Genomic DNA, 27,672 nt, shown 5'->3' with positions numbered 1-27,672 from the left:
TTCTGACAATTGTTCTTTTTTTACAGTGTTTTGAAATCAGAACTTTAGTTATAATCACCCTGTATATCGTAAATCATTGCTAATTAATCTGCATTATTCATGCTTCATTAAATACATTATATTCACCTAATTTTTATTACTTTTTGCAAAATAGCTTCCTAATTAAGTATACTGAAAGTAACTGGAGAAAAACCTTTATATATTATATGATTAATAATAACATTAAAAGAATTTTCAAACACACAATAATGCATTGAGTTAAGCAAAAAATAATTAAATTTGAAAAGGTGGTTTTTGTTAAAATGTAATAAATATTTATTGATTAATTAGCATGGGAATAGTGTTAATTACATTAATAAACATTTTATTTTAGTTAATTATTGGAAGTTTGAATGACTTTTCAGAAATTTCATTGTTTTTAATGTTAATACTATTTAAAACAAACCGGTTTAAACCAAAAAAACCTGGTTTTTTGTTTTTTTTTTTTAAAAACCGGGTTTTTTACCAACCCTGAAAAAAAACTCAAACTCCTGTGAGAAACTTAGAACTCAGTTCTATCTCATAATTCATGGATGCCGCAATTCGTTTTAAGAGATTATTTACAGTATTTTGGTATTGTAGGCTCATTGGGCAGGGAAAAAAATCATAACTGATGCTTCATAATACATTTGGACTTGGTTAATACAAACCAGTTTAAGTTATACCAAATATGAATTATCTAATCTATCCTGGACCCATAAAATGACTACAAATTGCCAACTTAGTCATTAATATTCACATAAGATTATTATTATATTAATATATGGATGGTAGCTTACATTTATTCCACCGTTCTGGAATCGGTATCACTAGTTTCTTGACCATGTGATTTATGGAAACAGTTACTGATATCATCAGTTACGAAACTGTTTCCCAAATTTTGTTAATCATTTGTAAGGTAAAAGAGAAAATATGTATTTTCATTAAAATCTTATTAGAAAAACTGCCCTGAAATCTGTTTCCAGAGGTTGAACAACACAATTCAAATCAAGTGGTACACCATTTTGATACATTCCGGCTGAACAATGTTAAAATGGGCATTAAATTATCAAAACATCAAAAATTTACAAATAATAATTTTCAATTCTTTCTACATGGACACTTTTTCTGAAATTGCTCCCCAATCCAATCAATTTTGGCAAATTAATTCAGCACAAATAATCTTTTTACAAATTTATTTAGATCGTATGGTTCTGACAGTTTCCAATCATCAAAACTAATCATTCTTTTTGAACTGAGTTGCTAACCAATAAATCCAATGTAAAAAGCAAATTCTGACATATGTTTTGGCATATAAAGGATGCAGTTTTTAAAGAAAAAGAGTTATCTTCAGGACTGACCTAACAATCAGTGGACAGAATAACGCCTGAGTGGTGCACAGGTTCGAATCCGAGGGAATAACGTCAAATACAAGTTCTTTATGTACCAAGCCTGAGAAAACCAACAGATGACACCTTCATTTTCCACCCAACTCCACTAGTTAGAAATTGCCATATGGCGATATATGACTGGAGTTGGTGTGCAGTAAAGTAGCGGACGGGATAATTCAGCATGGTTGTCGAGCCAGAAGTTAAGGTAAAAAAAACGGCACTCATTGTGCTTCTAAATTCAGAAATGGCAGAATTCTTTAACCTTTAGTTTTGAATATTTACGCTTTAACAAATTGGTCAGCAGCCAATAGCCCTGGATAATGAAGATAGAAGAAACTAGTCAAGAAAAATAATGTCTGGCACTGCTGGTGGATTTTCTTCCACTGTCGTCATTTGTTCATAATCATAATATTTTTCTCCCTCCAACTTTGAATTAGAAAAAATATTCAAAAAAATCGATTTAAACAAGAAATTTTAACATTAAATAAAGTAGAAACTTGATTTGTAAAAGTTTGAACTAATCAAGTTCCACTGTTCGGTTATGAGCAGGCACAAATGAATCAACTAATTTTTAAAAAAAAACATTTTTTATTAACTTAGCATACAAAAACATGTTAATAAATATATTCAAGCAACATATTGTTTGGTGAAAAAATAAATACTTTTTGCAATGAACCTAGAAGATCCAAATGAAGAATAGCGAAAAAAAACAAAACCAATTCAAAAGGATAAAAAAATTCTCTAAATAACAACCAATTTTATTATCAGTAATAACGGAATGTGTTGTTGCCTTTAGTTTAAATCAAGCTTCAAACTGCTCCCATATCATATCTGTATGCTGGCTGCAGGTGAAGGGCACCATGTCTCAAAAAAAAAATTTCACAGGAGAGCCATTTGAAGATTTTTTTTTTAGTTTTTAGCATGTCTTTCTATGAAGCTCACTTGTTTTATAAAGTGAATATCTGTTATTTGTTGAATTAGGGCTTAGTGTTCTACACGCATGTATAGTGTAACAAAAATAATGCAAATTAATAGTGTTATCCCAATATTGATGAAAATGGACATGGTTCCCCTTTACTTTTAGTATACAGAAGGCATACGTGAAGAGGATGAGCATAGTAGTCCTGCTGAATCCCTTTTGAACGATTTGTGATAAATAGTGAATTGGAAGCTTTATACTGGATCAGCACCTGGGACAATATCTTTGCCTCCTCAACCTCTTAATGATAAGAGAGACCGTGATGACCCCCCACATCATGGAGGAAGGCCTCGGCCAAAGAGTCCTTTTTACTGGCCCTTCAAGACCAGACTTTCACAGACCCCCTTTATAATGAATTCATAGCATGAAGAAACAAAAAAAAAAAAAATGAAAATCATTTGGAGCCCTGTCAGCCCCATCCTTGTGGGGGGCACAGTCTCAGACCAACACAAATGGAAGAACTCTATTCCAGCTCCCCCTGTATTCTTTACTTCTTAACACATTTCAAAGCTTCATTATAACTCTATTAACAGAAGTTTTTCCTCTCTACCCATTTCTACTCCTGTTTGGTGATCCCCCCACTTGTAATGTATTTTTCTATTAATATATGCGGGCGGGCAAAGGAAGTGTTTTATCACGAAAGAGAAATCTACTGCACTTATCTATTTTCCCTACTATTTCTAAAGTGCAAACAAAGAAACCAGTTTTTGAGATTTATTGCTGATATTTCAAATACAGATCCTTCAAATAGATTACCAAAAGCCTGTACGCGAATTGCTGCCTTGTTTATTTTATCCTTGCCAATGAGGAAATTCTCCAACTGATCAAAGTGAAGGTGGCCAAGAAGCTGTCTGGACACACTGTATCCAGACTTTGTTAGAGATCAACAGGAGAAACGGGTTGATATCAGCAGCATCCAATTTACATATTGGATCGCAACAAAGGTGAGGAGATTGCAAGAGCAAATAAGCTACAACTATGCCTTTGAGTTTTTCAAGAAAACATTACTCTAAGCAGAAACAACATTGTCTGATCAAAAATAATGCTTGTCAAAAACTTTGCTGCTTTTTAAGCAGAGGATAACAAAATTGTCTATCTGTTGAATACACTGCATATTCAGTCATCTGGAAATTTTCGGTTCACAGATGTGGGCGCATCTCTAGCACTTAGTAAAATGTACGTTCTTAAATTTGCCAAAAGATCTGAATGGTTAATTTTGTCAAAAAATACCCTGTTACATAATTATTTGTACAATAATATTAAAGTATATTCCTATAATTTACATGAATTTATACAGTTTCACAGATCTTTTTCCCTCGAAAGTTAGTGAAGAATGAAATATCATTTTTGAGAAAAACCTAAAATTTCAAAAAACACGATACTCATAATGTGCCAAAACGTCTATGAAAGTCTTCAAGAGTCATCACACTGCCCATGCCTCTCTCGGGATTCATGCTTATGTAGTCTTCTATATTATTTGTTGATTCTGAAAAACAAGAAAAATATATATATATATTATTTTGTCCCCATTTTATATTTTTTCACCAATCAAACTTAAATTAATCAAAGAAAAAGGAAGAGTAGAAACTAGACAAAAATTTTTCTTTTGTTTTCAAAATATGGTAAAGGATTACACTTCAGTGTAGCAACTTCCTACACCGGAAGAAAGTTTAACAAATTTTATATTCAAGTGAGACAAGGTTGGACTGAGATCTGTCTTCTGCTTGTGATGTGTTAATATAGTAAAATTTTGCCGAAAATGGACATGGTGTCCTTTACCTCTGGCACATAGGTTTATTGTAACATTTCTTTCAGCATCACTGACAATATATTTTGTGAAAACAGGATTCCTATCCACCTCAAAAATCAGGAAAATGGTCAGGGTAACACGCAAATGTTTGATAGAAGTCAGGGAAATGTTCTGTGAAGAGAAAAAAAAAACAAAATTCGAAAGTTGAGATTTGGAATTATAAAGCAGATTTTGCTGGGAATCCTGGAAAAATGTAACTAAAGCAGATTTTTCTCGAATGAACTTTTTTTGTGATGACAAAAGGATAATTAAATAACAATACAACATGTATGAACTCTCCCTATAAGGATAACAACTATAATATGGATTAAAATCGTATGCACAAATACAGGGTGATTCATAATTCTCTCCGGGGTTTCGGAATGCTATAGTGGGGAAACTGATGAGTGCAGCGTTCTGTATTCAGCCTTGCACTGAATACAGAAACAATTAAAGTTTAATTACAGAACTTACAAGTGTTGGATGTGTGAACCTTTTACACACAGCATACATCAATTTGATAATCCAGTTCTTGCCATATTCTTTCCAACAATGGCATGATCCACGGTATAGACAGCATGAGTGATCCGTCCATGCGGTTCTGCTAAATCAAGCAGCAACGCAGGATACAAACACAAGATCTTTGACATAGCCCCCGCAAGAAAAAGTTGCATGTTGTTAAGTCCAGTGAACAGAGAAGAGGAACTTCATCTCTGGAAGCTCGTCCAATCCAGCGATGAGGCAATTCAGCATTAAGGTACTCTTGCAAATTCTGCAGGAAATGGGGGATCTCCATCTTGTTAAAAATGAAGTCATCATGATGTAACTGTAGCATATCTAGGTACACTACAATGGTAACACTTTGCTCCATAAAAAAAATGGCCCGTATGCATGTGGGCCTGGCTGCAATGTAGCAAATTCTAACACACAAAGTTTTTTGTTTGCCCGTGAACACCATTTCAATTCACTGACTGCTTTTAGTCAAGTGCGTACTACTATCTACCATCAACTGCTGTTATAAAAACTTGAATTGTTACTGCATTCAGTACAAGGCTCCCCTCCACTGCACTTGTCATAGCTTCCCCACTATAGCATTCCGAAACCCCGGAGGGAATTATGAATCACGCTGTACATAAAATCTAGATTGAAGGACTTGCATCTTGAAGACACAGATTTGACCCCATTGGTGGCACAGTGGTGGTCAGCTGAATTTGGCTTTCTGTGTTTTTTCCAGTTTTGTCGTGAATGCAAGCCAGTCCCCCATTTGAGGAAGTCTTTCTGCAGAGAACAAGTAAACCTTCAACAAGATACTTATATAGCATGAAAATCTAGGAATCTGACATTTTCGATTCAAATATGGCAGACAGATGGCAGCGCATGACTAGAAAACTACTTAACCATACATCATACATACAGCTAGAGAACATTCTTCTGGGGAATTTCTAACCGATTGGTGTATGTGTAGCCTTAATATATTTATTAGAATTGTCAGCATCACCAGTACATGAAGCACATATATCTCTGACAACATAAATATGTGCCATACATACATACAGAACACACGTTTTTCTGGTATGCTCCGATTCATTAGAAATTCCCAGAGGAATGTTTATATGAGGTGCAGTTACAATTTGTAGTAGTTAAATGAAACAGTGCATAGAATATTTCATATTTTCTATAAAAGTATAAACATGTAATATTGATCCTCTGCGGCTGACACACCTCTAACCTTATTGCCCGGATGAGAAAATGCCATTTTATTTAATATATATATATATATATATATATATATATATATACACACAAAAGGGGGGGGCAACCCCCCCCCCTGACGCTTATAGTGTCCACCCCCCCCAACTCCTCCGTATTGTGATGCATTGCATATTATTGTGTTTTGTTCAATGCGGTACATTGAGTACTGTTGTAACATGACGAGTTGGGATCTCTTACAATCCTGTTGTTCAATTAATCTTGTTTAGGCCCCAGGGTTCGTTGGTTACCGGAAACCACCCGAGGCTTCCGCTGACATTCCGGTTCGGGTCAGTTACTTCGCTTAGTCTGACGGTCAGGGGTGGGGTCTCCTAGCTGTCGGGCTGCCAACGTCCCATATAAATCCCACTTTACATCCATGTCAGAGATCCCAATAGCTCGTCTAGTTACCTTCTCTTTCCCTCTGGGGGGGGGGGGGGTTCCCGTAGTTCGTCGGTGGGGGCCACGTCGAGTCGTCAAACTCTACTTTAATTGTGCAATATAATATAAATGTTCAGCAAAGTGTTACATAAATGTATGATATATTTTACCTCCACGCCGTCGGTGGTTCCTAGGACCATCTCACGGTTTATAATGTCATGAGTTTATACAATGTGCAATAGGCCTAAAAGTTATGGATCCTGGCCAGATCTCCAATTTGTTATGTTTGGTTGCCAGATTCAATATCAGAATGTTTACAATATTTCCTTTTATCTCATGAAATTATGTAAATTAGATACAAGCTAATGCCGTACCTTCAATGTTGTGATTGGTTCTTCCGTGAGGCATTATGGGAATGCTACTATATAAAAGCCAGTTAGAGATGTTCTTCACTGCTTACTACCTCACGACCGATTCGGCTACTTAATCACTAAGGCGTCACGCCATGTTATGGTGTGAGCTAGATCGTCTCATAAATACAATGAAGTTATAATTGCAGAAGTGTGCCTTGGCACTTAACCCGTCTCATCGCTTGACTTCACGTGAGGTTTCAACGTCGTCGTGATCCAGTGGATTGGTTAGTGGCCAGACCGGCTACCCGTGAACTTTCGCCTCCAGTTCCATGTGCAGCGGCTGAGCTCTGGTCTCAAGGAGTGTTTGAAGACATCAAACCCGACTGAAGCTGGTACCGGGAGTCTTTGGCTGTGAGGTAGACACCTGGGAGTGTCTATCGGACGATGAGAACTAACACGTGAAAACCTGGACATGGCGGTGAGATCGATCCCTTTTATTGTAACATTGAGAGAAAAGCCTAACTGTGATAATTGTTGATAAAACGTAACATTAATAGTTTAACATATAATTGAATAAATGTTTATAGTTCAATCAAAACCTTTGTCATCATTTTATTGTTGTCATCCACTCAATGGTTACTGGGGGAAAAATATTAAAGAACCGGGAAGTAACGATTACAATACGTTACACTGTGGTGCACTGCATATTGTGCTGTATTACTTATTGTAATGCAGTGCTTAGGGTGTATTGCGGTACATATCATGGTACTTTGCCTATTGCGATGCATGGCGTATTACACTGTCACCTAACCACTCGTCACATTTTCTTTAATTATAAAGCAAAATATTCTACCAAAATATGCACCACAATAAGCAATACAGTATAATATGCAGTGCACTACATTACGCAAACGTGATGTATCGCATCAAGCAAAGCAGAATAATACGCAATGCACCTCAATACGCAATAAGAACTGCATTACAATAAGCAATACAGCCTGTTATGCACTACAGTACGTAATGCATAACAGTACAAATCAACAACCAGCAATGCACTGCAATCAGCGAAACATCGCAATAAGCAATTTACCACAATACGCAATACTGCAATCGGACTGCATTATAATAAGCAATACAGCATGTGATGCACTAAAATCAGCATTGTACCACAATAATACAGCAGCACAATAGCAATAAACACTGCATTAGATTAAGCAATACAGCTCAATACGCAATAAAGCACTATACATCGCAATAAGCACCACAATACGCCATAGCCACTAGAACACAATAAGCAAGCGATATACTATAATCAGCGATGCACAACTATTTGCAGTACACCACAATAAGCAATACAGCCCAATGCGCCACAATACATAATAAGCACTGCATTGCAATGAGAAATACAGTACGCGATACACTATAATGCATAACAATTAGCAACGCAACACAATAAGCAATACAGAACGTGATGCACCACAATACATATAACTATATGCAATACAGTACAATATGCGTTGCATCATATAAACAAAGCACCATAATAAGTAATACAGCATGCGATGCATTACAATACGCAATGCACCAAAAATAGCAATTTACCACTATTTACAGTGCCCCGCAATAAGCGAAGCACCATAATATATGAAAAAAGTACTGTATTACAGTAAGCAATATGTCACGCGACATGCTGCAACAATAAGCAATACAGCATAATACGCAATGCTACACCATCTGCAATTCGGTGCAATAAGCAATGCACCATTTTAGGCAATGCAGCACAATAAGCAATGTGCCACCACAGGCAATGCAGCACAATATGCAGTGCACCACAATACGCAATGAACCAAAATACGCCATAAGCACTGCATTAGAATAAGCAATATGGCACGTGATTCACTAAAATACGTAATGCATAACAACGTGCAATTGGCCAATATTTACAGTGCAGCACAATACCTCATGAACAGCAATACCGCATATTATGAGATGCATCGCACTAAACAAAGCACTATAATATGCAATGACCCACAATAATCCATAAGCACTGCATTACAATAAGCAATACAGCACTCAGCGCACTACAACACTTAAAGCATCACAATCAGTAATGTAGTAATGTGTATAATCAGTAATATTGTACACCACAAATAAGCAATGCAGCATAGTATGCTATGCATCGCAATAAGCAATACAGAACGTGATGCACCACAATACATATAACTATATGCAATACAGTACAATATGCGTTGCATCATATAAACAAAGCACCATAATAAGTAATACAGCATGCGATGCATTACAATACGCAATGCACCAAAAATAGCAATTTACCACTATTTACAGTGCCCCGCAATAAGCGAAGCACCATAATATATGAAAAAAGTACTGTATTACAGTAAGCAATATGTCACGCGACATGCTGCAATGCACAACAATAAGCAATACAGCATAATACGCAATGCTACACCATCTGCAATTCGGTGCAATAAGCAATGCACCATTTTAGGCAATGCAGCACAATAAGTAGTGCAGCCTTATATTAAGGGCACCACAAAAAACAATGCACCACTATATCAGGGCACCACATTAAGCAATACAGCACAATACTTAATGCACCTCCATCAGCAATACAGGACAGTGCTTATTGCACCACCATCGGCAATGCAGCACAATAAGCAATGCGCCACCACAGGCAATACAGCACAATAATTAGTGCACCACCATATTTAAAGGCAATACAGCACGGCACCACCGTAGGCAATACAGCACGGCACCACCGTAGGCAATACAGCACAATATGCAGCGGACCACAATACGCAATGAACCAAAATACACCATAAGCACTGCATTAGAATAAGCAATATGGCACGTGATTCACTAAAATACGTAATGCATAACAACGTGCAATTGGCCAATATTTACAGTGCAGCACAATACCTCATGCACCGCAATACCGCATATTATGCGATGCATCACACTAAACAAAGCACTATAATATGCAATGACCCACAATAATCCATAAGCACTGCATTACAATAAGCAATACAGCACTCAGTGCACTACAACACTTAAAGCATCACAATCAGTAATGCAGTAATGTGTATAATCAGTAATATTGTACACCACAAATAAGCAATGCAGCATAGTATGCGATGCATTGCAATAAGCAAAGCACTATAGTACGCAATGCACCACAATACGAATTAAACGTGGCATTACAATGAACAATACAGCATGCGATGCACCGCAATCAGTAATGCACAATTATTTTTGCTGTGCCGCAATAAGCAATGCAGCACAATGCGCAATGAGAAGCAAGTATTTATCCTCGACTCAAAATGAAACCTGTCAATTTCCCCATAAAGAAATCTGTCCGATGCCTGCCCCGCCCTGGGTACCCGGACCCTGTGTGTTGGGAGCACTGGTGATGTATACATACCTCTGGGTACATGCACAAAACTTGATCCCTACAGGTCAAGCGGTTCCGATGTCCTCAGGAGTTAAATGAAAACTCTACCAAAATCGTAACAGACTTCCGTAACACAAAAACGTCACACATTTCCGTAACATAAAATTGTCACTAATTTCAGGTGCTTAGAAACAGGCCCTTTTTGAGTTTGTGATTTTATATTATAGAGTAGATATAGGGTGTTCATAAACTGTTAAGAAAAAATTAGAGAGGGCGATAGTATCCATCAAGACGAACAATATTTACAATGGAGCCTATGGTTGCAATCCACTCGTCATCACAAAAGCTAAACTTCAAAACACATCCAACAAACACAAGTGTCTTCCTGGAGATAGTCGAATCCCATTTTAACGAATACCGTAAAATCTTGTTTTAATGAACACTTTTCTAATCCCCAAACAAGTTTACATAGGAACAATACTAGGTAACCTGGAATTCCTTTATAACAAAATTTCGTTTTGATGAAGTGATTCCTCCGGTCTCTTGGCGTTCGTCATAATGGGATTCGATTGCAGTACTTTCCAGATTGTTGCAGCCTGTTCTGTTCATCACTCAGGGACATGTGGTTTTTACATGGTGGAGCCCCAGCATACTTTGGCACAACTGCCTTATGTCCTGAATGCCCGTTATCCTGGTCATGGTGAACCTGTGGTGCGAACCTCACACTCGCCGGACCTAAAACCACTGAATTTCTTCGTTTAGGGGCACCTCTAGACTCTGCTGAAAATCGTGTCACAAGAATACTTTTGTTGTTGCAGCCAAGATCAATATCACACTGAGAGTCTACAATAGAGTGGTCGTCTTTTATTCGCCGACGTAAAGTGTGCAATCACACCCTCAATTTGAGCATGTTTTGAATCTTTCGCTGATCTGTAACTTATGATTGTACAATTTATGATTTCATTGTCTCTTTTTCTTCACTGTTGAAAATTCAACTTTCTGGCACCACAGGTAAGGGGTTAAAGTCCAAGTTATTTAAAAATTAAAACCCATTTTAAATAGTACAAATTATAGCATTGGAATCTTTTATTCTTGAGTAAAATTCAGCTTCTCTGTTATGTGCGGTACAGGCAACCAGTGTTTAAACAGAAACATGGGGGGGGGGGGGGGGAATTAAAAACTACAGTAAATTCAATTATGATTTGTCATTCTTGAACATGATTAGAATAAAATATTGCTTACCCTTTGTGGTGATGCAAGGATATATTGGGGGAGGTTTTATCCATGTACCATCTGGTCTCTTCATTCGAGAACGATCAGAAGAAAAATTGTTCAAAAATGCTTCAGCAGACATCACGCGAAACGACCTGCAGAAAATTATTTTCTTCGCATCAGCATACTTTGATAAAAACAAGCGGCTCGAAAATAAAAGTAACTATAGCGATAACTCAACTTTATCAAATATTTTTTCTATAGTAATAAAATACAGTAAAACCTCTTTTGCGAACACCGGTGGAACAAAAATTTGTCCGTTGATCAAGGATTTGAAATGCATACTTTCATAATACAAGGGGAGATTATTGTTTGGGTGTAAAAGAGAGGAGTAACCACATCTGAGAAGGGTTCGTTAAGAGGGGCTTCGCTGTATAATATTATAATGCATAGTATCCTATTTATTCTGTATTATACTACAAATAATTTTTATTCTATACAGAACAAATAGATTTGTTTATAACATTTGCCAGAATTTTCAAGGGCAGTAAAACATATTTTTCTGGAAATTCGGTCTCGTAGCAGAGACAGAGAGGTCTTTGTTTTTTCAACCCAGGCAAAATCCATAAATCTCTGAGCAGGACTACTACCTTTATCTAGCTACTAGCTATAATAAGGGTAAAAACATGTCCCACTGCAAGGGTTTTTCTTCATTTACTGGCAACTGGCAGCATTAAAGAAGTGACTGTGGCGGTACGCTAAGCACCTCTACTTGAGATATCTGGGGGCCCCAGCGATAACCGAGAAATGACAAACCATTTGAAAGGAATAAACTTGTCTGAAGCCCATAAGCAAGATACAAGGTTATGGAAGCTTCCTTTCACCCCCAGCATGAATGTAAGCCAATCGATCATATTGCCCATTTTTCTATCTTCCCTCTTGATTTCTATGATGAACCAGATCATTTAGAATGAAATTTCACAACTTTGCCTAAAACTCTTGAAGACTAGAAAGACGGATGGGGGACCCTACACACTGCTAAGAATAAACCAAACCACCTGGAATTTCTCGATTTTTCCTGAATTAGCATGTTCTTATTGTATACCAAAGCTTTCTTCGTTATCTTTTTCAACAACAAAGATACGAGTGGATATACCTAGAAAGATGGGGGGGGGGGGGGGTCATAGTGACCATTATATTCTAGCACATTATGTGGTATAAATACTACCATCATCACAATTGATTTCTAAGTAGGTTTTAATCCTTCTGAAAGGATTTCTTTTTTTTTTTCTTTTTTTTTGCATTTGATCAGTGGGACCTTTTTTCTCCCTTCATTCTTATCTGCAAGTGTCTGTCAGCAGGTGTGTCAGTTTTGGTTTTTTGTCAAGCATTCTTGCCATATTATCCAATAAATTGTTTATTCTGGGACGTAAAAAATTTGAGTGTATGGGATGGGATCTTTTCAAGCAGTTAGTTTAGAAATGGCAAGAAAATGTATATTTCCTGAAGAAATTTCAATTTATTTTCAATTTTTATTAATATGTTAGATGAATGATAACAATACATTAGGTTAGTGAAAACCACCAAGGAGACACCAAGGTCCCATACTGGTTGTTACAATGAAGTTAATTCAATAACATTTCAATTATCATACAGTGTAAAATAGTCACTATTTACTGATTTTTGAGATTGAAAACAAAAAATCATGAAAAAAACATCAAAATAGGAAGGGGGGTTGGGGGGGGGGAATGTGATTACACAAACACATATAATACATAAAGTACAAATATATATAAATAATGCAATAATGCAACGGTCACAGGGGGGTGCTTTAGTGATCATAAAAAAAAACTATAAATCAACATATGATTATGTATGAATTGGACTGGCAGAGCAGAGTTGACAGCAAGGATATTTTAATGAATAATTCGACAGCTGGAGGTGAAAAGACAGTAATACACACACAACAGGGAGTGATTGAGATTCCGTGGATGAAATCAGAAATAATTTTCAATATTGAAAATTTGTAGCATGTGTTTTTTGAGGTTTTTTCTGAAAATTGAAAATGAGGGGGACTGTACAAGATCATTTGGAAGGCTATTAAAAAATTTAGGAATGAGAAAGCTGAAATGTTTTTTGAGGATAGTTTTATGAACTAAAGGCATTGAGTAAATAAAATTGTGTCTATTAGATGTTCTTGACGAGTTCAGAGGTAAAGAGAATTGGTTTTTTTTAATTATAAGTATGGATCGGTAAAAGTATAGATGTCTTAAAGGAAGGATGTTTAATTGAAGAAAAAGTTCATTTGTTGGAGTGATGTAATTGCTTGCCAAAATTCTAACTTTTTTTTGTAAAGAAATAATGGGTGCAATATTGGTGACATAATCACTTCCCCAGAGTGGCAGACCATAAAGTAAGTGTGAATGAAACATTGAATAATAATAGGTTAACAAGAAAGATCGGTTTACATATGGTTTCAGGTTGAAGAATTTGTATAAAATGAAACAAAGTTTTGATTTTAAATGATTACAATGAGATATCCATTTTAGATTTTGATCAATATAAATACCTAGATATTTTATAGAGGATATTTGTTGTATACGTTGACAGTCACATGAATTATTACTAGTACAATTTGGTTCATGGAAAATTATGTCATAGTCAATATGTGGAATATTGTGTAAGGAAAAGTTGATAAATTTACTTTTGGAAATATTGATATGAAGATCATTAGCAATAAACCAATTACGAACTGTTAACAGATCGGTATTTATATTGTTGATAAGTGTTGGGTAGGCATCTCCTGAATAAAGAATTACAGTATCATCTGCAAACGTGATGATTTTACCATTGATATTTAAATTACATAGATCATTGATAAAAATTATAAATAATAATGGTCCTAAATTAGATCCCTGTGGGACTCCTTTGATTATCTTCATGGCCTTACTTAAACAATTATTGCATTTAACTTTTTGAGTTCTATTAGTGAGATAAGAATGGATAAAATTAAAAGTATTTCCTCTAATTCCATAGGAGTACAATTTTGAGAGCAAGATTTCATGATTCACGCTATCAAATGCTTTTCTTATGTCCAGAAAGATACCTATTGTTTTTCTAGATTGGTCAATATTCTTGTAGACATATTCAGAAAAGTTTAAAAGAGCAGATTCAGTATTTCTATTTGGTAGGAAACCATGTTGATTATTGGAGAAGAAATTATTGTTATTTAAAAAATACTAGAAATACTCCAGGAGTTGCAAAGATTAGATGAGAGAAACTCTAAAAGCAGTGATGATGAAAGTGCAGAAGAGCATGAGATGCATGCCCTATGCTGAACTGTGGAAAAGCAGGTAGTGGTTCCAATGATGAAGATTGATATTAAAACAAAGTTATTTCTCCAATGGTGTCTCAGTTGATCTAAAATAAAACACCATTGAGAAACAAGAAATGTAAAATTTTGAAAAAAGATATTTCGTTGAAGCCACAGAAGCATTTTAAGTCACATGATTTCTATCCAAGAGCCCAATAATATCCCATCCGTCACTGGTGAAGAAACTGCAGCAGATGGGAGCATATGGAAAATCATAGAACCCTCCTCATTTTTAGGACGTTGAGGATCGCAAAATATATTAAGAGAAAATCAAGGCCTCCCCATTTTATGCATCAAAAAACATAAATGAAAGTGTTCTGTGTTCATGGTGCCTTATTTTCAGTGATAAAATGATGAGACATACATAAATGTACAGAAGCTCAAGCTTATTGTCGTCTAAATGAAACTTCTTGGTCAGTTTCTTTGACTGAACTGGATGCAATGATATCCATTATGTATGCAAGAGAAGTATATCCGATGCAAAAACTTTTCCCCGAATTCATTGTGGTTGTCAGTTTGAGGTCCCCTATTTTTTTTCCCCAAACAACAAGATTGTTTCAAAGAAATTTTGAAATTCATGAGATTTAATTTAAAAGGTCTAAAATATTGAAAACTGACGAATCTGCTGTTGCATCTTCACTATAGAATTCATTCATAGAAAACAGTGCGACTTGCTACAAACCAGGGCCCAATCTGTCTATGAACAACTTTTACCCTCAAAAGCAAGATGTCTATTTACACAGCATATAAAAAAAAAATTCTGGCTTCTTGCCTGCGTTAACTCTAAATATATTCTAAACAGATTTTTCCTTACACTGAAGTAGATAACACCAGACCAGAAAATCAACTTGTCCATACACATGTAGTGATTTGATTAGTTGAACCTTATCCAGGAAAAGGTCGAAACATAACAGATAATCATTTTGCATCACTGAGATTATGTTCATTTTTGAAATAGAAATAGACAAGCTTGGTTGGGACCCTTCGAAAAGACCACCATGAAGTGCCTCCAACTGCAGAAACATGAAAATGGCCTATACTTGTCAATCATATTTAAAACTGGAACTGATATCACACTGACATCCTATCAGGGGAAAAAAGGATAAAAATGTTCTATTTCTGAGTTCACTTCATACTGATGTAACTTTCAACAAAAACGAAAAAGAGACCCCAGAAACAGTTGCCTACTATAACGAAACTAAATATGGAGTCAACATGTGGATTAAATGGTGGGATTATATACACGACCAAAACTGGAAGTTGTCGCTGGTCAATGCATGTATTTTCTAACATTTTGGATATGTCAGCGATAAATGCTTGAATTTTGTACAGACAAAGGACAGGAAAAAAATCACTCTGTGAACTTGCATATTGCAGTTATGTGAAGAACTCTGTGATGAGTATTTCAAATTGAAAACTACAATTCAAAATGTAATAATATGCAAAACACCTATTGATGGAGACAAAAAATGACAGAAATGCCAAGTAAAAAAGAACTGCAAAGACAATAAAACTCTTCAATCTTGTACGCAATGCAAAAAACCAGTGTGCGGCAAATGTGCATCACAAGAGGCGATTTGTACTTAGAATGTATTGAGTGCTAGATAAAAACAAAATATATTAACAGTGGTTTCACCCTTTATTTTTTGTTTTACAACTCTATGTCTTAAAAATGATACATCGCGATTTAAAACATTAAGGTATCAAAAATTGCAAACAAAACCTATGGGGATCATATAGACCCCATCCCATCTTTCTAGGTATAGTCCCACGATCCGTCTTTCTAGTGTTAAATAATATGCTGTACAACTATAGTAAATTTAAGTAAAAAATTGGCAGAAATATTTTTAGTTGTAGCTAGAAGGACCATCACTGATCAATTTGACCAGTAACATTATAGGCACTTTCATAGTCATGTGCAGTAAATATTTTGTCTAATAATGGCATCAAATTTCTACTAATATAAATATGCTCACTTTGGCTAATTAAGAGCATCTTTAATGATAGACTAATTATGAAATGAAATTAATAATATGGTCAAAATGTAGTGATACAAATCATTGAATCTTATCTGGAAGCTCGTAGAAATTTGAGCATGTGTGTGATGCTTGTTTTTCCTCAATACTTGCTAAAGTACAGAAGCACAATAATATTACTGTAGTAGGTATTAAGTATAACAATAACAGATTCAAAAGAAATTTCACATGAAATTCTTTAAGAAAAAGAGGTATTGACAGAGGAGGAAGTAATGCAGTTGACTGCTCCTGAAATAAGAGGTACCAGATCAAGATAAAGAAGTAGAAGACAAGTTCACCATAAGTAATATAGCGGAAGGGCTTCGTACGTTCAAATCAGCAATAGATTATTTTCATGACATAGATCCCTCTATGGCAGTGGTTCTCAACCAGGGTTGGGTTTTTGACATGACAAATGTCAAAAACTGGTTTAAACCATCAAAAACTGTCGAAAACAGTCAAAAACCTAAATGAATGCCCTTTCATGTTTTGAACACAATAGGTAAACAACATGATGAAAAACTTACTTTTTTGCATACCAGAATGTTTTATTTTTAAACATTAATTTATTACAATAATTAAAACAAAATGTTAATTATAATTTGCAATTTTGAATTCTTCAACATAAGAGTCTAGAACAAATAAAATATAATTTTATGGTTTATTTATCTAAGCTACTCATTACCTGTGTTCAATTTGCTAATTGTAATAGAGCGGCTTATTCAAAATATGTATGATAGGGCATCAGGGTTAGGTTTTTGACCCCAGAAACTAACTCGGTATCAAAATCTTACTGTCAATGATGTCAAATAGTTTTTGTTAACTTGATAGATATGTTATTCACAGAGCTTTAACTAGCGGAGGGGCCGTGATGCATATGTGAGTCAAAACTCTAGTGTACCAAAAGGGGCGGCAATATGCGTTCACCAAAAATGGTTTCGAAAGTGCCAGCAACGCACATCTGCGTCGAAGAAAACCAGTTCCTTCCCCCCATATCTTTTGTATTGCACCGGACACTAATACTGCCATGTCATACGCCCCTTTCCTTTCTCCATTTTTAATCTTTCAGACTGCCCCTCACTTGAAGATCTCTAAAATAAAAGGGCACGGGAAAAGAAGAGTTGTGGGGCACATGTACCTTCCTACACATTGATAAAACAAAAATACTCATACATAGACGAACACAAAGGAACAATTGAGTGTTGTTTGACATCGGTTTTCTTCGAGGATTATCACGAAGACTACTTTGGGTTGGGGAGGTATTAGGAACTCAGCAGTGGAATAGAAGCATTCTTGGATATCAGATAATTCCCGTCAACAAAGGGAAACAGATTTTCTTGTAAAAAGCCTTGATAGACTGTAGAATATTTCATTCTGTCAATTTATCGATGTCGCCAATTTTTATTAAACGTTGTGTTCATCATAGAAATTTTATGCAACCTTTCAATAATTGTGAGTTGCAATTGAAAATTAAATACCTATAGCAGAGCAATAAAATCATGAGAGGAAACAGGGGATTGGTCGCCTCTAGCAAGTGGCGTATGCAGGATCAACTTTCGAGAGAGGCCTAACAGACTTCGGGGGGGGGGGGGGCACAAAAATTTTCTTCCTGAGAAATTCTGAGTTACTACCCTTCAAAGAGCATTTATATTAACAGAAATTGGTAAATATAATATATAAAGAGTATTTTCTTTTGATATTTCAATTTTTTTACATAAATGTAGTGAAACTTTCATAAGCGGCCAACCCTATTCTCTGGCCAACTTACCTTTGCGGCAAGTTTTTCTCGGAACGGAAAATAGGCTCCATAGACAAAATACAAAAATAACCCCTATTTCGCGGCCACCTCTATATGCGATAAGCGGCCAACCTGTCGTCTTAGAGGAGTTTCACTGTATAATTTCTTTTACGAAGGCTTTAACAACTGGATGCTGCGAAGATATATCTTCGCAGCATCCAGTTGTTAAAGCCTTCGTATGATAGCGGAGAGTGAGGTCATCCTTGTATAATTTCTTTTTCTTAATTTTTAATGGGATTGGGGGGTCAGTGCACGGGCCCCAGCCTCCCTGTCCCTACCGCCCTTCGTTTCCCCAAAAATAAATCTGTATTATCATAGGTGGAGAGTGGAGGAGGGAAATCCGCCCCCTCGTTCGAAGCGCCTGCATCCGTTTATGAATGAAATACAGTGTGAATCCCCTCTCTTGCGGACACCCTGCGGAACAAAATAACTTGTCCGTAAAGGAGGAGTTTTTCATTTGTGATTGAGAAATTACTCTTTGAAAAAAATTCATCATTTGAACATCGGTGACAAAGGGTCCATACGTGGATCCTTTGATCTGAGATTTATTTTTCTTGTAATGTTGCACATAGTAATGAGCAGTGATACGGAAGTTCACGTGGGGGGGGGGGGGTTCAACATAATTGTTAGGAATTTATTCAGCTTTATTAGCTTTGCGTTGAGATAAGTAGACCATTCTTCAAATACAGATAAATACCCGTACGTATTACCTTTACGAAATACATTCCTATTCATTGTACTAGCAAATTTGAAAGAAACGTAACGTCAGTACAAGTGAAAAGAGATAAAGATTTTCCTTTCCCCTCTAAATCCCTCTTCCTGAAATTCTTTTTTTTCCCTCCTTTTATTGTTAGCTAAAATTGTTTCTTTCCTGATGCGTAATCTGATAAGAAACTATCTCAAAAATGGTTATTCAGTTGCCTATAATCAATTGACTGCTTCATCACCTTCATTTTAACTTGCGACAATATTGAAACAATGTAAAAAAAAAAAAATGAGTGACAGAGAAGAGCTTTTATCAAGCTCAGAAAATGAATCATCTAAAATAATCCGTTTCCGAGTCGGAAGAGGAAGACATAAATGATGTAATATGGACTGGTGCAAACTTAATGCAAGAAATCCTCGAGAAATATGCGAGAATATTATTAATATTGCAAATGTGATGCTAGTTCTCAATGCCTTGCAATACGGAACATTTTACTAAATTTTTGTAGCCTACTGTATTTTTATGGGATTTTTTCTCATTCTTTTATTTTTCTACTATCGGTTCAATTCACAAATTTAATAATTGCTATTTCAGGTGTCTTTCTTATATTCATTATAATTTTCAAGTACTTTGTTTACCCCACATCTGTATGTTAGACAAAATACTTCATTGAAAAGCTATCAAAACTCATTTTGTGAGAATGGTATGAACTCATGTGTGTATATGTTGCAGTAAATATGAAAAATCAGTGATTACCCATAATCGCCAGTTATTATGTGTAATCACCAATCGCGTCGGTATAAAGTAGATTAATTTTCCTACATTTATCACTTTTATCAGTGATTACTCATAATTCCCGAATGTAGTTGATAAATAACATAAATATGGAACAAATCATGCAGAAATATCCCCAAATTCAACCACTTATCAGTTTTTCCCATATGTGATGGGAGGAATTAAATTAAATTACAATAATGTTATAATGATAAAACCATAAAAATTATTATCAATCTTGTAATGTTAGCTATCGTTAGAATTTTACCTTTAGAATGTTGGAATTACCTTTTGGGTGAGACTGTTCTCAACCTTTGGAAGCTTGCGGCCCGGTTGATTTTTTTGTGGGGGGGGGGGGCGAAGACCCTCGCATACACACGCGACTAATAGGGAATAAATGGGGGGAAATGAGACAGTGTATCATTCATGGCCCGGTTTGACTGATGTTGGGGCACAGTATCAGGCCACGGCCTGGTGGTTGAGAAGCACTGCTCTATGGCACGCTCTTCACATGTAGAAAAATTGGTACAGGAAGCCTTGTCATCATATTCCAACATACTTGATGATATGAAGAAACAGCAAACAGAAATCACCATGTTCTTTCAGAAAACATTGCCAACAATCGCTGCACCCTCTTTTACATTCCCTTATACCTCTGCGTTACCCTGCTCTCTCATGCTGTTTAATTAATAAAATATAAAAGCAAAAACTATGGTTTCAGTTATTCGCGGTCTCACCCCCGGAACGTAACCCAGCGGATACAGAGGGCCAACTGTATAATCACAGGATAATTTTTGAATCGGTAGCAATTATAAATCATAAGCATCTGTTACCATGTGGAATTCATGTTCATAGGAGTGGTGCAAAAATATCTAAACAAAGTTTTGTTTGGATAGTTATATATTATCCCCCCCCCCCTTTAGTTACGGCCCTGAGCTGAAGCTGGTTTTATTTTATAATGCAGATACCCACACTAAGACTAGATTTCTGAAAAGTCAACCCACAAGGGGTCATGAGGCATCTAAACATTATGTGGGGAACCATCGCAAAGTGATTTTCAAATTACCAAATCCACACAAGCGAAGCTGCAGGTAACAACTAGTTCCATATATAAACGTAGGGCCGAGCACTTATGAGTGCATACGCATTCACAACACCTCCTGATCCCAGTTAATTTGGTATAGATGAATTATGTCAAAATTGCGCATTAATGAAAATGAAAATTAATGTAAGAAGAATTTATTGAAAGCCATAACGCAGCATTTATTAAAATTTCAAAATTGATTAAAAATTATAGCAAAAATTAGGGAATAAAATAAAAAAAATTTAAACTTGCATCATTTTTTAACTTTTTCTAAACTTTGTGAGAACACCCGTTTAACCTGTAAATGATGTGATATTAGTAATCAAAGGTTTTTGTATCTCATTTCAGCAAGAAAAAAATGAACTAGTTTAGAAGATATTTGTTGAATTTAACATGTAACGACCTAGAAGTTTGACATCTATCGTGCCAGATTCTTAGTTTTTTCTTTTTTTCACCCTGAAGAAAAAGTATCAATGAATAATCTTAAATTCACTGAGCGGAAAAGTGGAACAGTGATTTTCTCCCATGAGGAGAAAAATCTATTCCCAAAAAATTTTCTGGCCAGGAAAAACATTTCTCTTTGTTGCATCTATCGTTACAACATTTTATGTTACACAACATTTATATCACATTTGAATAACACACCTGTGATATTCTGGTTTTAAAAAATTGTCACATCTTAAAGCTAATGAAGAATAAACACTTATTGTAGTTGGATAAGGAAGAACAGAGTCCAAGTCATAAACCAGTGCTTCGTCATCCCCCAGTGGTTCATATATGAAGATAACATGATAGTCCTGTGAAAATGAATAAATGTGAATGAATAACAAATGTTGCAACACATCTACAGACAGCAATAAATGTCTTACGTAAGTTGTTCTCAAACTTTTTCCACCTGCAGCACCCCTTTCCCTAATCTTCAACCTTTTCCTAGTTGCCAGCACTAACTGTATCCATCATCGAAAGAAGAGCACCCTTTTCGGCAAGTTCAACATGTGAATGTACGAAATAAGGATGGTTTCAATCCTATAATGCAAATTTTCTTTCATACAGCATCTAAAAGCCACCATATCACAGGCTTGCTATGATGTTTTGTGGCACTCTCATTGGTTTTGTTGAATATATGCCAAATCACTTTTTTTTTTCTTTGATTAGCAACATAGGTGGTTGTACAAAATTTTGATTTTGGTAAATTTATATATAATTTGTTTGAATTTTATTTCAATTTTCCCTCAAAAATCAGTACATGTCTTATAATTCTGTCCATACCGTATTTTTTGTTTCTCCATAAAATAATATGAAAATATTTTTTTTTAATTCTTACATTCTTAAATTGGCATAGTCATTTTGTACCGTCAGCTTGGAATTTTTCATATTTTTTATGCTGCTCCTTAATTTCACTAAAATTTAAGAGTGTCTTACAATTGTCTCACGCTGTAGACCACTTTTGTGAATAAGAGCTTTGATGGGGTGCTTGTATAACTTATGTAATCGAGCAAACATTTTAGCAAGAACTAACATACATAATGTGATAACAAGATCACCCCGTTCTCCAGGATAGAAGTTGTGTAGTAAGTGCTCTTCCATGTCAAAGGTTTTTCCTTGTTCTATGAGAGGCAATACATGCAACCGCTATTTTTGTAAAATGATATACAGTGAAAGGCCTATACAGGTTGATTGAATAATTCAGCATGCTGTTTTTTACTGGCAAACATACTTCCTAGATATTCTTCCAATTAGAAAATGTATCAAAATAACGAGTAGACTTCTGATACGTCATTCACATTGCAGGGATTTGTAAAATTAAAATAAAAAGTTAACTGTTTATACGGACACCCTGTCCTAAAAACCTAATTTAAAAGTTTTAGCAATATTCGCTGGGACATTAGAATTTTTTTAAAAAAATGGAAAAGAACCTGATGAATAAGGGAAAGAAGTGTTGTCTGTTAGTTTACTCTGTTCTTCCTAACTTTTCTGTGATTTTTGAATCCAAATATCTCAGCAAATTTTGCACTCATGGAATTTTCTATGTTACCCTGAGTAGAGACGGGGTATCTGAGTTTTTCTGAACAGGGTGTCTGTACAAAAAGTTAAATGGTTTTATTTTAATAATTATACAACCCCCTGCATCATGAATGATGTATTTGAAGTCTACACGTTATTTCAAAACACTTTCTAATTGTCCGTATGCCTCTTAGGATCGAAGGTTTGCCAGTAAAAAGTGACAAGGGGAATTATGGAATCGCCCTGTATAATGATATGCAATAGATCAGAACATTTGTTATAAGGAGTTATTATTATACATTGAATATATAAAGTCTGAAAAGTGCATCAGGACCATAGAGTAATATTGTCATATAGGCGATTATTGTTATAAACAATTTTCTCTGTGGTGATGCATTTGCTATCTTACTTGTTACATTTAAAATGCCTAAGTTGTCTTTGAAACAATTTTTTTTAGTTTGTCATAATTAAACGTCAGCATGGTGAATTTATTTTGTTACTCAGTACTGAATAAGCATTCCACAAAACAAACTAATAGTTATGGTATTAAACATAAGAATTTTTTGCTTTCGATACCAAGATAAATAAATACCCAATCCAATAAATTACCATACCCATATCACTGGTTTCTCTGCATCTGTTTCAGCTTTTTGGCACCATAGAGGTATCTGTATAGAAAATAAACAATTTTGTTACAGAGAAAAAGATCAAAATATGACATTTTATAGAACGCTCAAAATTGATATTGCTTCAAATGAGTAACTATGATTCCATTATCATTTGATTGCGATTCCCCCCCCCCCCCCAGAAATTCCAACGTTACACAACATTACACAGGGATTTCTAGCTGGTATGTGAAATTTTGCCTAATTTATGAAGTCCCTACATAATTCACCTATTTCAGTTATTATTTGCTTTAGCTGTCAGTGTATTATAAGATGAAAATTATTATTTGGCTATAAAAGTTCATCTGCAGGAGGACTATTAAGAGGGGTTTTGCTGTAATTACCACGTAAATTATTTTGGTAGGCCATTTTAGTTCTGATTAAAGACAAAAAATAAATACTTTTTTTAAACAATTAGTCAGTACATATTATTAGTCATAAGAACTATTGGTAACAATTAGTAGGAAATTATCTAACCTGGCAAGTCCAAATACCGTTAATAGATAAAGGGGGCTAAAGCTCACTAGATTCACAGTTTTCAACCTAAAGACTGAAGAGATCTACAGTACTGACACATCTATTAAAAAACTATGATAATCTACAGCAAACTCCCAACTGTTTCAACTCCTCGTACTGATTGAATTAAAAAAAGACATCTTAGCTTAAAAAAAAAATTCATGCTTTAAAACAGATGACAAGTTTACAAAAAAAGAGGCAGTGGAATGCAGTGATATGATAGAATATTTTTCAACTAGTATTGTGCAAAAAGAAGAGCTGTACTATTTTCACAAGAGATTGGATCATCTTCATGTTTCATTCTGATCATTCTATCCTGTATTGTCTTTGCTATGCTTTAAAATTGGTAAATAAAAGCAATTATCAATTTCATTGAAAATGGTCAAATGAAAGTTTCATGATAAAGTTGTTTATGAGAATTACATAATATTGGACAGTAGAGCACAATTGCAACAGTGAAGGGATAGATGCAGAGGATGATTAGAAAAAACTCTCACATCATTTGCAAAAGCTTTAGAAGCACTAAAAACTCTTGATGATTACATAAAACTTCATGAAAAATGGCACAATTTTTTTTCTAATCATACGAACTTGGAAGAAGCAGTTTTCCGGGACAGACGGCAACAAAAGCAGTGTTCAGTTTAAAAGTATTTTAAAAAATTACACAAATTTAGTTTGCTTTGTTAGTTTTTGTTTTAGTAAAATAGTATTGCATATTTTGCATGTTTCATCCAAATTCAATGAAGAAATATCATTTTCCAACATTTTAAGAATATCCAACATTGAAATGCAGCCAACGCCTGTATTTCATTGAAGTGCTTGTGTATATCCATTTTCATGTTATATATTTAAGTGAAATTTTTTTCCTCATTTTCACTCGTACATCTTTTTTTCCACCAGCGCAATGGAAGTGAGAGATTACTGCACATATTGATTTCGGGCTCAAACATATGATGAACAAAAAATAAGAAAATGTGGTACTTTATGTTTCAACACCTACTGTTTCATTCTTGTTTGAGATGAATACTACATAGCAGCGAGATAAGAAGCCTATTTGATTAATTTTCACATGTTGACACAGTTTCCAAACATTTTCTTCACTGAAAAGAACAAAATAGAAAATTAAATGACAGTAAAAGAGGGTGAAAAAATCTTCAGAAAAAAAAATACAGCTCAGAATGCTAGATTAATAATTCAGATACTTCTTGAGACGAGTTTCAATAATGTTTAAGCATTGTAATCCTCCTTCCAAGAAAAGCTAAAATCTACGGTGTTGTCTCGTAATTCAATACTAATCTGTCACTGAATCACACAACTGTTGATTAGTGGAACAATATTTTTCATATTGTGCATGCATGAAATTGCATGAGTAAGATGGAGGAAAGAACTGTAGCAATGAATATTGAGCCATTGATATGCTAGTTGAGGCACTGTGATATGCTAGTTGGATCCACTTCAGGCAATCAATATCTATAGATGAATATCATTCCCAGGTTCAACATTTAACACATTGCAAGCGGGGGACTGAGATCTCAGTTGAACCTCGTCTGACTATAATTCGAAATTCATTCTTCAGCTGCAGAAAGTGGTAGTGTGTGGAATCCTGTTCCTCACATTCTTAAAATGGGGTGAAAGAAATAGTATTCCAATCAGATCTTTTTTTCTTCTCTTCCCTTTCTCTGCTGATGAGAGAGGGTAATAGGGCAACAGGAAAGTAAGAAGGGCAACAGGGTTGCAATATTGCGCCAGTGTTGTGCCTAAAAGAAACAATAAAAACTTTACTGTTACAGTTTAAAATCGCCCACATAAGAAGAGTTAATGTTGAACTCAAATTCATTAACCCAAACGCTGGAATATAACACAAAACAATCTAAACAATGCAAACCATTCTTTAAGATTTAAAATAAAAGTAGTCTGATCTCTATGAGCAAACAGTCGAATAACATTTTTTGGACTTCACGTAAGAAATAGTTTTTTTTTTGGTGTTTCATTTTTGTGGAGTTTTGCAAATTATTCATTTTTTTTAAAAGAGGTCATTTGATGATCTTTGTTGCACCACAGTCCTTTTCTGCGTATGAGGGATAATTAGACGGGGACCTACAATTTATTGCTGATTCCAAACGGCAACATTAGACATTTTACCTTTTTTTTATACTTAACAAGGGATTGGTGTGCTAATTGCCTCAATGTGAGAATCCCTGCGGTAGCAATTTTTTTCTGTTCTTGTTGTCGCTGTATCTGCTATACCTCCACATCAGGAAAGTTTCTGACAAGGTCAAATCAGGTACTGAACTCGCAACACCTCTAAACACCCTTTGGTAATTTACAGGAATATCTTATCAACCTGGGCTACCGTGTCCTTTTTCAGAAGGCCCATTAATATGTGTTATATGAATGAATTAATAATTTAAAAAAAGTGATGCAGTCAATTCTCAATAAGTTCAATTCCAATAACTCGAATACCTGTTTCTCTGCTCCAAAACCTTCAATATTATTTTGGTGTTAGAATTTTTTATTAAGTAAAAGTTTTCCTCCTTTAAGTCAAAGTTTTGGGATATGAGACAAATTTTAAAAATAAATTTCTCACTGGGAGGATCAAATGCAATTTTAAGTGTGGTATGCATAAAAAAACTTTCCCTCCCTCCACCTTCATTTTTTAAAAATACTGATCAATGGCAATGAAATTGTTCATCTGCACTTACAAATCTGTTGTGCATCTGGGCTCTCAATATTATTGGTTGGGGCTGAAGTGGTTTTTTGTGGTTTTTTTCCGAACTTTGAGGAAAGAATGTAAGTCGATCTTCCCGTTAAAAAAGTATCGTCACAGAGAGCAACAATCCTACAAACCAGGGTTGAGTTTTTGAAACTGGTTTAAATTATCAAAACAGTAAAAACCTAAATGAATGTTTTTGAATAATATTTTGAACACAATAGATTGATAACATGATGAAAAACTTATTTTTTGAATTTTTTTTTTTTAAATACTATTTTATTACAATAATTAAAACGAAATATTAATAATTTTGAATTTTTTGGCATACAAAAGAGTCTACAAAAAGTCTAGTCTATTAGTAGTTTTAGCTAAACTACTAATTACCCACATTCAATTTACCAAGTGAAATAGAGCTGTCTATTCAAAATATGTGTGATAGGGCATCAGGGTTAGGTTTTTTGGCTTTCAGAAACCAACAAAAACTTATTTACTTACGTGTATTAAAACAGTCAAAAATTTATTGTCAATGTGTCAGTTTTCACCTGATAGATATGTTTTAGAAAAAAAACTTATTTTTATGCAGATTAAAGTTAAAGATTTTTGATTATGACATAATTACTGAATATAAAATATCTATTTTTATATTTTAAATTTTCTGATCTGCCCAAAATTTTATTCCATATTGAAAGTTCTCCAGCAGCATCTGTTATATGCACAAAAAAGGTATTATTTTAAGTATC

At 34.9% G+C, this 27,672-nt stretch overlaps 1 protein-coding gene and 1 long non-coding RNA gene across 2 annotated transcripts in view; one reads left to right on the top strand and one right to left on the bottom strand.

Annotated features, from left to right (window-relative positions):
• The window catches only part of LOC149069437 (uncharacterized), a 529,602-nt gene that overhangs the window by 244,638 nt on the left and 257,292 nt on the right, over positions 1-27,672 (top strand). The gene's annotated exons all lie outside the window — the stretch shown is intronic.
• The window catches only part of tun (N-terminal glutamine amidase tungus), a 32,612-nt gene continuing 6,922 nt past the window's right edge, over positions 1,983-27,672 (bottom strand). Inside the window, exons 2-6 of the mRNA XM_089249390.1 lie at positions 25,220-25,319; positions 23,653-23,706; positions 21,680-21,831; positions 11,315-11,439; positions 1,983-3,874 (exon numbers count right to left, since the gene is read on the bottom strand). Coding sequence (XP_089105516.1) covers positions 3,771-3,874; positions 11,315-11,439; positions 21,680-21,831; positions 23,653-23,706; positions 25,220-25,319 — 535 coding nt within the window. The 3' untranslated portion in view covers positions 1,983-3,770. The remainder of the gene's footprint in view (positions 3,875-11,314; positions 11,440-21,679; positions 21,832-23,652; positions 23,707-25,219; positions 25,320-27,672) is intronic.

The sequence above is a fragment of the Pholcus phalangioides genome, unplaced genomic scaffold (genome assembly GCF_987345545.1).
Source record: "Pholcus phalangioides strain wild (caught in Gottingen) unplaced genomic scaffold, Ppha-v1.0 ptg000022l_1, whole genome shotgun sequence".
NCBI lineage: Eukaryota > Metazoa > Arthropoda > Arachnida > Araneae > Pholcidae > Pholcus > Pholcus phalangioides.
Note: the sequence above shows the minus strand (reverse complement) of the source record. Positions and strands in the feature narration are given on the sequence as shown.